The 14,060-nt window shown below is 35.3% G+C and overlaps 1 protein-coding gene across 3 annotated transcripts in view; it reads right to left on the bottom strand.

Moving 5' to 3' along the window:
* The window catches only part of Pot1 (protection of telomeres 1), a 67,464-nt gene that overhangs the window by 43,225 nt on the left and 10,179 nt on the right, over positions 1-14,060 (bottom strand). For all 3 annotated transcript variants that reach the window (XM_006988403.4, XM_076566132.1, XM_016006879.2), the window contains exon 4: positions 11,186-11,300. In XM_006988403.4, coding sequence (XP_006988465.1) covers positions 11,186-11,300 — 115 coding nt within the window. The remainder of the gene's footprint in view (positions 1-11,185; positions 11,301-14,060) is intronic.

Below are 14,060 nucleotides of genomic sequence, written 5' to 3'. Positions count from 1 at the left end.
AGTTCCTGTCCTGACTGCCTTTGATGATGAACAGTGCTATGGAACTATAAGTTAAATTAACCCTTTCCTCCCCAGGTTGCTTGGTCATGGTGTTTTGTTCCAGCAACAGAAACTCAAACTAAGACACTATCTTATGAAGATAAATCTACTACTAAAAATATTCTACCAAGACATAGAGAACTGGCACAGAACTGTGAAAGCACAGACTAAAAGATGACAAAGGAATGTCATTCAGTTTTCATTGGTATCTCAATTAGCTGCTTTTGGTTAGCTGCTAACCTCACTGAAAAGAAAATTCACTATGAATATAAAGGAAGTTTCTAGAAGAACTGAGGGTAGAAAATAACCATTTAACCTTATTCAAAAAATAAATTAAAATGTCAACGGCACAAAATAAGGCAACCCTGGTGGAGCAAAAAGTTAATCAAGGGCCGGAAAGATCTAATATCTCACTTGCAACTCAACACAAAGTGTACTAGATAAGACCAGCAAGGAGCCTGCCTTCACAGGCTTTGATAATTGCTCTAAGGAAATGACTTACCAAACAACAAAACAAATGAACTAGAATAATAAACATATTTATTGGTCCTATTGTTATTTTTTAATCTTTTTCAAATGTAAACATGGAATTAAAGGTAATTTAATAGTCTGCTGCCTTGGCACCTGGCATCAGAGGGAAAGATGAAGAGAGCAGAAAGAACTTCACATTAGTTTCCTTTACTTAAGCAGTACACAGCACAAGTATGCATGGATATACTACACATATGGATATGCTTAAATACTTCAGGAATACTTCAGATTCAAAATGATGAGAAGGTATTTAACCAGTTTTACACTTTGGTAATATCTTACATAACGACATAAATCTGAAAAGATAATAAATGATGAATTAAGCTCTTTATTCTGCAATCTTGAGCAATTCATCCAATTTCCTCAGCATGACTAAGTGTAAATTGCCTTGGAGTTTTATTGTAAGGGAAAGATGGTAGCTTACCTAAGAAAGTCTTTAATCAGAGAAGCATGCATACATAAATTATATAATCCATGAAATAGTCCTCTGCAAATGCACTTTCATTTCATTTTTATCTATAATACTGTTTTTTTTTAAATGCCATAAGTATTTCAGCAGTATTCAGCCATCAACATACAAGCTTATTATGGAAAAATTCAAGTAAAAGTTTTGAAGGAAAATCACAGGCTAAAGAACCCATTATATGTGGAAATCTTCCTCCTTTACCAGGAAACTTACTATACAATGTATAAAGAAGAACATTTTCTTTAATTATTCTGGTATGCAGTCATATAATCTCCTTTCATGTTTTAATTATACTGCAAGAGGATATGGAAAGTAGAAGAGATGTATAAATACCTCACTGTCCTAGGCATTATAACATAGTAACAAATTTGTCTCAAGATAAAGGATATGAATGGAGTAGTTATATCATTATCTTTTATACTATTCAACAGACAACCAAAGAGCACAGATGACACGCCTATCAAACCCGTAGACAACTACACTAAGACCAGTATCCTTGAATGCAGCAAACAATAATAATTTTTAAATTAACCAGACAGTGGATATTCAGGAAAAATAAAAAATAAAAAAAAGAGAGCTGGCAGTGAGATGGCTTATGCTGCCAGGCTTGATGACATAAGTTTGTTTCACAGAACCCACAAGGTAGGAAGAAACCAACTCCAGTAAGCTGTCCTTTGTCTTCTGCACATGTACTGTGGCATATGCATCCTGCTACATACACACACACAACACTGATACATTCTATAATACGGATTGACCTCAGAATTGTTATTCTCCTAAGTCAAAGATAGGAGCTAAAGGTCACACAGATTATCACTGAATCTATATGCAGAGTCCAGAACCTGCAGAAAGACAATATGCCTCACTGGATTGCTAGGGCCAGGCACAGGAATGAGACTGTACTGTATTCCTTCACCTACTAAAAATAAATCATTCTTCTTAATCAAATCTCCATTTATAAATCTTCTAAACATTGTATTATCTAACAAATGATTTTGAAACAAGTCAATTATCAACAAAATGTTAATTTATCTCATATAATTCACTACAATAAAAGCAGTGTGTGTGTGTGTGTGTGTGTGTGTGTGTGTGTGTGTGTGTGTGTATCTAATGGAAAGTCTATATTTTTTTTAAACTTGAATGATTAAATTTTCAAAACCAAACAACATCAATAAAACAACAAAAAACTGCTGATCAGATCTATTAACTATATCATCTCGGGCACTATCAGCAGAAAAAAACTATAATGTACACAATAGCTAAGAAAAGCATCTTTAACATATGTAATTGAAGAGATAATCCACTAATATATAAGATCCCACCAGAAATAATGATGTGCTAAACAAAAAAATAAGGAGGAAAAACTGCCTTATCTTTTTAAGTAGTGACAGGGTCGGCAAAGGAGGATTGTGCTGAGGTAGCAGAATAAAGATGGACACAAGGCAACTGTTACCTGACAATAGTTCTTGTGAAAGCACTTCAATCTCAGAAGTAATAGGAAAGCATTCACTGGTATCATAGAAAACTACCAAACTGTCATTAAAGAAAGACTGTCAACTATGATGCCTCAATCATGTATAGCAGCTCATAACATAGGCAACCCAAACAATCTAAAAGGTCAGTTTACCATGTTCAAAATACATATTCCACAAAAGTACCTTAGGTCTTTATAATGATCCTCAAAGAAAAATTACTATACTGTTACAACACTGTTTTGATATATTGTTGATATTTCATGGTTTAAAATTATATTCAGGTCAATTTCTTCAGTGGTTGACTTCTGAAATTAAAAATTTCACTTTTTATTACAGAAGTCTGATAATTTTTGCTATTTCCAAATCTAAAATGTTGGCCTGTTCTTCCTCATGTATCAAGTTCTTACTTATTCCTGAAAGTTCAATCCAAATAGATTTTAAAAACCTTTTCTCCATTAATATTCATCTTTTCTTCCTGCCTCCAGAGCCCTGAGTTTGTTTCTTTAGTTACAGCACACAGCTATGCCCTGATCAGCTACTTCATGACAGCTAGGTCTATCTTGAAAACTGAGAGACTATGATTATGGAACACGCACGCATGCGAGCACGCACGCACACACACGCACACATACATCTTTCCTTGAATATGAATGAGCAAAAGAATGTGGCACAGGCTTTTAGAAAGAATTTAAAGGCTGGGCTTGGTACCACCCACCTTTAATGCCAGCATTGCTGAGGGAGATGTAGTGGAGGTGAGGGCTAAGGAGGTAGAAGCGGGTGAACGTTTGTGATTTTTATACCAGTGGTCTATTTAGCTAGTTCCAGGTCAGCCAGGGTAACACAATAAGACTCTGACAAAAACAAATAAAAATCCAACAAAACAAAACAAAAAAGAAAGCTCAGTCAGCAAAGTGTCTGGTAAGTAAGCATGAGAATTCAAGTTTGATTTCCAGAATGCACATTCAGAACAAAAACAAGCAAAAACCAGGTGTGGTGGCATTTATAATCCCTGTGCTGAGGGGACTGAGACACAAAGATGCCTGGGGCGCAGGGGTCAGATGCCCTCATTTAATAAGTTCCGGGTCCATGAGAGACAGTGTCTCAAATGAAAACAAAGCGAAACAGCCTGGGCGGACAGCTCCTGAAGACCGCCACCACAAGTTGTGCACTGGTCTCCACATTCATGAGCTCACACACAGATGAAGGGACACATTTGAACAACGCACATTCGCATGTACAAGGGTTCTAAAGGAATCAGATTACAATTATGAATACTGTATGTCCTTTTACTAACAGAACTGATGGGCTTCTGAAGGAATAAAAACTATACCTCTTCCATGTCTTAATATAAAGCTTGAGAAACAATGCATCTGCAACCAGATAAAGACTGTGATCAGAAATAATACCATACTATAGGTCATATGTAATTTTCAATATTAAGGATGTAAGAAAATTATTTTTTAATCAAGTAGTGAAGATGCCAAATCACACCCGTCACCTCTATAACAAATTTAACATTTTTTTTTTTTTTTTGTTTTTTCGAGACAGGGTTTCTCTGTGTAGCTTTGTGCCTTTCCTGGAACTCACTTGGTAGCCCAGGCTGGCCTCGAACTCACAGAGATCCTCCTGCCTCTGCCTCCCAAGTGCCGGGATTAAAGGCGTGCGCCACCACCACCCGGCAAATTTAACATTTTAAAAGTAAATCTAACACGATGTTTGGTTAGTGATATATAACATTATATAAATTTAAAATCTGAGCCACATAAAGTAATTTCCCCCTACCTCATTATATATGCATCTAGATCAGTGGTTCTAAACCTCCCTAATGCGGCAACCTTTTAATACAATTCTCATGTTGTAGTGAACCCCAACCATTAAGTGATTTCCTTGCTACTTCATAGCTAATTTTGGTACTGTTATGAATCATAATTTAATATCTGATATGCAGGATATCTGATATTCGACCCCTGTGAAAGGGTTTTCTGACCCCTAAAGGGTGGTGACTCAGAGGCTGAGAACCACTGATCTAAATGTTAGTGACATTATAGCTCTGTCCTGTGCCATCACTGCTGTGTGTGACAGACACAGCCATGGACTGTACATACACACTTATTCTAGTACTTTTCTGCAGTAATAGTTCCTAAATTGACCCTCTTTTGAACATAAACATCAGTGAGATTTGCCTGACTTCCATTGCTGCACTTAATTCTACTGAAGTATGACTTCTGTCAACAGGAATATAAATGTAACTGTAACTAAACCTACAGGATGGATAGTTTTAAAACTTCACTGCCTGTCTTACTGAAGACATCATGCTATGTCTGAAAGATAGATTTTAAAGTTTCAATGACTGTTCAGATAAAATTGATGGCATTCATTTTAATTTGGTTATCTCAGAAGAAACACAGAAACATATTATCTCCATAATAACAGATGGTTCATTACTAGCTATGAATTTTTTACTAAGGCTCTGGATTCAGCTACACATATCTGATAAAAATATGAGGCATATGCATACATACTAAATAATTGTATTTCCCCATGGCATTCCTTTTTATTCATGATTTAATACTATGATCAGAAGAAAGCATGATTATACTACCTAGCAACTAATTATATAATGTCATCAGTGTTTTTAAGTAACATTTTAATTTTACATTGCCATTTTTAATTGCTTCTGAAAATTATGTATTTCTGATCACTTTATTTAAAAACTTTCCATGACAAAAATTAACACATCAAATGTAAAGTTTTTAATCTGATCTTCTAACAGGTTAGATGGATAGGCATGGCAGGCCAGACTTAAGGAAAAGAAGCGAGCAAGAGGTTCACTATGACACGATATTTGGGCAAAGGATGGAGAGAGGTCATTACCACAAATGTGAAGCACCGAAGGGCATGATGACGGAGGAAAGATACGGGCTCAGGGAAGGCCAAGTTGAAATGAAAATGCTTAGGAAATTTATATCTAGATCAAACTTCATCTGTTCATCAGCCTAATGTTTCATTGATCTTTAAAACAAACAATGTCATAAGGACTCTTTTAAAAAATTATTCCTTTATGATACACTTTTAGCCTGGTCAACTTCAGAATTATCTCCAGATCCAACAGGCTTCATTGTGGTTTACAGAGTAAACTATCATATTGTACATTAGTAAAATATGAAAATGAAGGCCAGGCGGTGGTGGCACACGCCTTTAATCCCAGCACTCGGGAGGCAGAGCCAGGCGGATCTCTGTGAGTTCAAGGCCAGCCTGGGCTACCAAGTGAGCTCCAGGAAAGGCGCAAAGCTACACAGGGAAAACCTGTCTCAAAAAACAAAAAACAAAACAAAAAAAAAAAATGAAAATGAGATTCAGCTCACTCATGAGCTTACTCTCAACTAATTGCTCTATAATACAAATGTAAAACTTGTAAAAATGCAAATATTTATGTTTTTTAATGCATTTTGCATCATCAACCCAATGAGGACATTTCTGTGTTCCCAACATGACCAATTTCTAGGATGCAGAATGCAAACAATATTTTTTATTTATCTATACACTGTTTCATATTTTTAACATGTCTAAAGTATGAGTTCCCATTAAAAATAAAAAGGATACTTTTGTAGTATTCTTTGTACTTAATAATACTTAATACAGTAATCTTAATAAAATAAACTAACAAGTGTTCAATTTACTTGAGTTGAATTAATCTAAGGTAAAGTGTAGTCTCTGTTTTTATTGTCTTGTAAAAAAAACTAAATTAATTTTTTTTTTTTTTTTTTTTTTTTTTTGGTTTTTTGAGACAGGGTTTCTCTGTGAAGCTTTGAGCCTTTCCTGGATCTCGCTCTGTAGACCAGAATGGCCTCAAACTCACAAAGATCCGCCTGCCTCTGCCTCCCAAGTGCTGGGATTAAATGTGTGCACCACCACCGCCCGGCAAATTAATGGTTTTTGATACACATTTTTACAAATTTGTTTAAAGAATTACATTATTATACAATTTATGGATCATACTTTCTTAATTTTCTTTGAAAACTATAAACATAGAAAACTATGAAAACTGATGTAGTTTTAAATTTCAATCTTTTAATTTCACCAAATATTCTTTTTTGGGTAATGGGATAAAAGGATATAACATAAGGTCTACCAATTGAACAAAATTTTAGTGTACTGCACAATGTAATATACAAGCACAATTCAGCAAAATAGATCCCTACAACCTTTTCTTTTCTTTAACCTTGCATACCTGAAAATTTACAGTCACTAAACAGCAAATATCCATTTCCTACTCACTTTATCCCCCAGCCAAAAACAGCCACTTTGCTTTTCATTCCTGTGCATGACTAGATATACACACAGCTACCCAAAGTGGTACATGGCATCTGGCCTCTTACTGACATACTTCAGTTGATATACTGGGTTTAAGGGTTTCTCACATTGCTGTGGATAATAGGATTTCCTTCTTCATAAATTCAACAATACTCTACTGGAAGGATATGTGGTTTTCTTCATCTATTCACCCCTTGATGGGCATTTTGACTGATTCTACAACTTGTGAGTAATACTGCAGTGAACCATGAAAATAAGAGTATTTCTTTGTGATCCTGACTTCAATTTATTTAGCTAAGTATCTACAAGTGACTGTTGGATCAAAAGTTAAGATAATTTGTATATTGATACAAATACAGAACTATATTTGTTATAATGTACATATATTTCTACTCTTATTTGAAACATTTTTATATTGATACAAATGTAAATTTATATCTGTCATACTTTATATATGTTCTACTTCTGTTAGGATATTTGGTATATTGATATATATTTAAGATTATTGTCATATTGCATATCGCACTATATATTCCTACCTCTGTTATGAATATCTTGTGTATTGTCACAATTTTGAAGTCATCGTTCTTCACCATACATTTGCTTATAGACTGTTCACCTTAATTACGTGAAGCCTTAGTCCTTAGGTTATTTCGGTAGATAAGATTTATAGATTTATAGTCGCCTATGCCTGTCATCTCTATAGTTACGTTAGTTAGGTTATCCAGATTTACAGATACATAGGTCAGATGGACAGGTAATCTTCAAATACTTCATAGACCTAGAGAATATGGCATTTAAATAACTTAAAATTCTGTTGACGTGAGGCACAATTGCTCCTGGCTGCACCAATTGATCCCGAGAGAATGTTGGGCTTCTAAGACATTTCCATTTGGAAGTTTGTCTTTTTGGCACAAAATGGCCTACGGGGCAAAGAACTGCCCTTGCCTTGATGGCTGACAGTACAAATGCAATGCTGTCCTTTCTGGACAAGCGGGACACAAGGAAAGCGACCACTGTACTCTGCCAAGACAGGGTAAGATGGTCTTTCAAAAATCCTGCTTCTGAAAATGGTCTGTCAGATACTCTAGCCTGTAGCCAATTTGAATGCACCAACAATGCTGAGAAACATTATTAGGTGACTGTCCAGGCTGCCAGCTGTCTTGGTCTACTCTTACAAGATTCCTGAAAGTTGCTTGCATCCGTCTACCATTTCTCAGGTACCATTATGTTCCTTCTCAGGTCTTTGATGTGGTTGAAGAATAGATAGTCGTAATTTCCTCAGTTATGATAAAAGATAAGTTAGCTATAAAACCTTAAACTCACAAATATAAGATAGATAAGACATCTTCTTTAATATTGTAACTATAATTCCTGCTCGGTAATTGTTTTGTTATATGTAATTTTACCATGTTAAAGTTAAAACCTTCCTTTTTAAAAAAAGAAGAAAAGGGGAAGTGCTGTGGATATTACTCTATGTAAATAAAACACTGATGGCCAGTGACCAGGCAGGAAGTATAGGCGGGACAAAGATAGAGGAGAATTGGGGAAACAGGAAGGAGGAGGAGAGACACTGCAGCCACGGCCAGGACAAGCAACATGTGAAGACGCTGGGAAGCCACCAGCCACGTGGCAAGGTATAGATTTATAAAAATGGGTTAATTTAAGATAAAAGAACAGTTAGCAAGAAGCCTGCCACGGCCATACAGTTTATAAGTGATATAAGCATCTGAGTGATTATTTTATACGTGGATTGTGGGACTGCGGGGCTTTCGGGACCTGGAGAGAAGCCCTCCAGCTACAAAAAGTAATTTCCACTTTTGAGAAAATTTATTCCTTGAGTGCAGCACAATAGTACAACAGGGTATAACAGTCCACTTTCTTCATAGCCACATCAACATTTGTTTTGGCTTTTTGGTAATAATGGTCTCCTTAACAGGTATAGAGTGGTGGCTATGGATGGTAGACTTCTTTGCCTCATGCCTATCACCATGTTTTTTCATGTTCTAATTGCTCTCTCTCTCTTCTTTGAAGAACTGTCTATCCAACTCATTGATCTAATTTCTAAGTAAGCTTATTTTTATTTTATTTCTTCCTGTTGAGATGTAAGAGTTCCCTAAATATCTGAGATAAGTACCTTAAGAGACAGATAAGTAGTCTCTCCAATTCTATAGGTTGTCTTTAGACAAGTAGTCTCTCCCATTCTATAGGCTGTCTTTCGCTGTACTGGCCAGTTCGTTGGCTGAGAAGTCTACAACTTGGTCCTTTGCCATGTGACTTCTTTTTTTTTTTTTTTGGTGGTGGATTTCTTTGATGTCACATAAAAGATATCCTGTCTAAAAACAGGTAAAGAAGCTTTTAATGAATTTACTCTGACAGTTTCAATTTCATGTCATCATGTCATGTATTTAAATACTTTGCTTTTTATTTTCCTTGAACATGGACATCCAGTTTTCCCAGCACTACTGGAAGAGACCAACCTTTTTGCACTGTGAATTCTTGGCATGTCTGCCAATGGCTAGGTGAACATACATATGAATTTTTACTTCTAATATTTCAATTTAATCCCACTGAAATATAGATGTATTCCTGCTAGGACTATACTGTTTTAATGACTGTAGATTTGTAATATGCTTAGGAAATGAGAGCATCATAAACTTTCAGATTTTCCTTCCTGAGGACTGTTTCTCACCATTCAGGGCCCTCTACATATTTTTTTTTTAACATTGATTTTTCTTTTCCTATTTAAAAAAACAAAACAAAACAAATTTTTTATTATTGCAATAATTTTTCATTGCTTTGAAGATTGTAAACTTTTGGAGACTATTATGCCTTGCTATCCATGGACATAGAATATCATCATATCTCTCTGTGTCATCTTTGATTCCAGCAATATTCTGTACTGCTTAGTATACAAGAAGTACCTTCCCTGCTTAAGCTTATTCCTTAGTACTTTACACAATTAATGCTATTCTAAATCAAGTTCTCTTTTTGTTAACCTTTGGAATTGCTCATCACTGATATGCTTATATAATGTTAAGTTTGATCTTGTAATTTTACTAAACTCATTTATTATTTCTCAAAGGAAAATTTTGTGTAGTATTTATTACTTACAGGATGTTCTCTACAAACATAGCTTTATTTCATCTTTCCCAATTGGCCATTTCTTTTACTTCCTTCCTGCAACTGTTTTGGCTACGACCTCCAACACAGCAGTGTGTTAACGGGCCACACTGCAATTTTCTAATTTCTGAGGGCAAATTTTTATCCTTTTCACTGACTAGTATAAAGTTATCAGTGAGAGTCACGAATATGTTCTTTTTAAAGTTGTGATAATTTCTTCTATACATTCTACACTGAGCTTTTATAATGATAAGTTATTATTATTATTATTACTACTACTACTACTACTACTACTACTACTACTACTACTACTACTACTACATTGTTAGTATCTTTCTCACAGGTATTTTCTTTGTGGTTAAGATGGGGCTCATGTAATATACTTTAAAATACAGCAATACACTCTATGCTTACAAGTATTTAACTTCAATTATTTAAAAATTCTTTTAATTCTCCCAGCATACTTTTACCAGATCACACTTGGCATAATCTATAGTGTGTATCCATTAACATAACTATGGCTAGTTTTTCTCTTCTGTTTGTCTTTCATTTCCATGCCAGACTTGAGGGTAACTGATCTGCTGTTACAGGACTGTGATGTTCAGTATCTGCTAACATGTTCACCTTCATCAACAAATGATAGGGATGTCGTTCTGTACCCTATGAATATGTGTTGCTCTGATTCGTTGATAAATAAAGCTGTTTGGCCAATGGTAAGGCAGAAAAAGGTTTGGTGGAACATTCTAACTAGAGAGAGGAAGGAGAAAGACAGAGCAGAGGAGATGCTGCTAGCCCCCACTAGGAGAAGCAAGATGTAAAGTACTTGCCACAAGACACACGGCAAAGTATAGATTTATAGAAATGGGTTAATTTAAGATGTAAGAACTAGTTAGCAAGAAGTCTGAGCCATTAGCCCATATAGTTTGAAAATCACATAAGCCTCTTTGTGTCTAAGTGGCTGCAGGCTGGGGCAGGACCAGAGAAAACTCCAGCTACAAACAAATTCATATTTTCATATCATTTAGCATCCTTTAAAACTGTATTTATGTTGTAGTAAATAAAACCCTGGAATCTAAAGACCACACTGAATTAATTCACTTCAAAAATTAAATAGTCAAAGAATATTATTCATTATTGTTTGACAATTAAAAATCAGGATTGTGCATGTTCTGAGTTGTGTCCCTGAGAGCAATAATGCAGTTCTTGTCCATAAAACACCATATACATTGATACCTACCTGTTCCTTTGCTGAGATATGGAGGCTTAAAGAATTTCACAACACCATAGACATGGACAATTGTACCTTCTTTAAGTAGATTCAAGGGTGTATATATATAGGGAGCTACCGGAACCTAAAGAAAGAAAAGACAGCAATTATATCACTATCTACATTTTAGACTATTATGGTGATATCTGTAAACTGCCAAGTATATATTATTTCATTTTAAAAGATTTATCCTAAAGAGAAGGACTTCAAAATGCAAAGGGGAAAGTTAAAAAAAAAAAAGAAAGAAAGAAAAGCACTACTTCCAAATGTTACTATAGAAACCAACTAGTGTTCTTGAAATAATTTTATTCATAAGTAGATAAATTAATGCATAAACCTATGAAAGTATAACCAGCTTAAATTTTAATTATACTACTTCAACAAGAAAAGTGCAAAACTCCATTAGAATATCAAAAGCTGCTGTACAACTGAAGTAATAGAGAAAATGTGAGGTGTGTGCACCACCAGTGTCAGAGCTCTAAGACACTCTTACTGAGGGAGATGAATAAGTGCACTGAGGCATCCAGCCACTAGAGTACTGTGCTGTCAATAAAGGACTCTGACCTTGGGAGATGGGGACAATGTTTCTGTCTCGAATATTCCCAAGTGCATCTAGCTCTAAGGGTTCTTTAGCATTAAACCATCCAGTTACTTCTTCCCTATATGACAAAGAAATAAAACTGGAAAATGAAATTTATACTACAGCTTGGCAGAGGAAATTCCAAAAACCGAAATTTTAGAACTCGTTTTAAAATTATCACTTCAAAATTCCTCAGACAATCAAAATCACCTCCCCTCCACACACATCTATAGAATTTAAAGACTTTATTACTTAAGCTAAAAAAATGGGCTTTGATTCAGAAATCAATTGAATAATGCAATTCAGAACAATAATAAGGGAAAAGAGAAAATCTTGTGTAAAGCTGTATCTCATGCTAACAGCATCACTAAATTAACATGTAAAATTTCAGTAGCCCATTTACTCCTGCCCCATTGAAAAATAAAATTAACATGCCACTCTGAAAATAACTATTTAAAATGTCAAACAGAAATAAATTCCTTTTTCTTTTTAAGAAGGCTGATTCTTCGGCACAGACAGAGAAGGGGCTTTGCAATTTAATCAGTCTTTAAAATACAAGAAGAGTGTAGCTCATTAATTATGATAGAATAATGCTCAGCAAAAGGAATAAAAGGGAGATTTGGGCTGTCAAATCAAGCCATCAATATAACTGGGCTCAGCATCCTATCTTAACAAGTATGCTCCATACTGAGAAGAATGGGAAAACCAGCACAGCTTGGGAAGACTAAACAGTAACTGCCTACTGATTCAAAACAGAAAATGAGAAAAAAACAAAACAAAAAAACCTTTTAATTATTAATTTGCCTTCCCATGAAAAGTAGTTACTATAAATTAATATAGCTATTCTTTTCAATATAAATAAGTTAACTGATTTTTCTCTATACCCATTCTCTTATAAGTCAGATTAATGTACTATTGAGCGAGAATTATCTGTGAACATCATAAATAAATTTATGTAATACTACAAATAAACCTAACCTGAGTAGCAATTTGTTTCCCTTGCTGACAGTAAAGGATAATGCCCTAAATCAAGACTACAGGGACAGTGGGCATACAATCATTTTTAACTTGAGACAAATGTTGTTAGGGGACGCTAATAGGGCTAGATAAGAGGAGTGATAAATAAATGTGTATCACTGATAAGTGGTAACATGGAAACACTAAATCTACAAAGTTAACAGCATTACAAGCACTTGGATATAACATTATCTCAGGGATCCAAAAATAGTCTGAAAGGTGGTGCAAAAGTGTCTAATATCTACACCAATAAGAATATAGTACTTAAAGCATCCCACCATGCCCTAAGCTAGTAACACAATCTGGTATTTCTTTTTATGATAGTGGTTACTGGGGCACTTTATTGTTCCATGAATATTCCTAAAAGGACTAGAATATTTCTGTGCAATAGGACCTTGTGTGATAAGGGGACTGCTGTAGTCAACACAATGGCAAATAGAAGACTGAAATGTAACCACTGTGGCTATGAACTGAGTTTTCCTTTTTTGACCTGAGACAGTATCCTTGTGAGATCCTGCTTCATGGAGTTCTGTCATGCTGGGACTACAGCATGTGCCAACACCTAGCCACACATTTTTTATTTTCCATTTGATAGCCTCTCATGTCCAGCTGCTGCGACATTAAACATAGATCTAGAAAGTCACTTACCCTAAGATACTAAAACATATTCACTAAAAAGCTACTGAATACAATACACTAAAGATAATTTGATGACATCTACAAAAACCCTTCAGCACACAGGTCACCTCTCTAGGTTTCATAAAGACATAAAAGGCCTCTACTATGTCTTGATAGTTTAAGACAAAGCTTATCACACAGTTTGGCAAGAGAATGTGAGTACTAGGGACTGAGGATGTACCTCAGAGACAGTGTTGACTGTCATTGACAACTGTTTGGTTTTAATCCCTAGAACCAATCAAAAACTCCAAAGCAACAAACAGCAACACAACAACCTCTCCTCAAACAAAAGAAACCCATCCCTAAAAATGGGTTAAATGAAATATAATTTACAGCTGTGGATAAAAATCAAGACAATTATGCCAGAAAGATGAAAATGTATCTAGTAGGGCTGGGGAGATGGTTCAGTAGATGATACTACACTGGCCATACGTATGTGAAGACTGGAACACGCAGGTAAACACTGGGTGGGTTTGGCAGTCCACCTGTCATCACAACACTCTGAAGGCAGAGACAGAGGACCCAGGAACAAGCTGGCTAGCTAGACTAGAGTTAGCAAACCTGCGTTTC

This window comes from Peromyscus maniculatus, chromosome 3 (genome assembly GCF_049852395.1).
Source record: "Peromyscus maniculatus bairdii isolate BWxNUB_F1_BW_parent chromosome 3, HU_Pman_BW_mat_3.1, whole genome shotgun sequence".
In the NCBI taxonomy this organism is placed as follows: Eukaryota; Metazoa; Chordata; class Mammalia; order Rodentia; family Cricetidae; genus Peromyscus; species Peromyscus maniculatus.
Note: the sequence above shows the minus strand (reverse complement) of the source record. Positions and strands in the feature narration are given on the sequence as shown.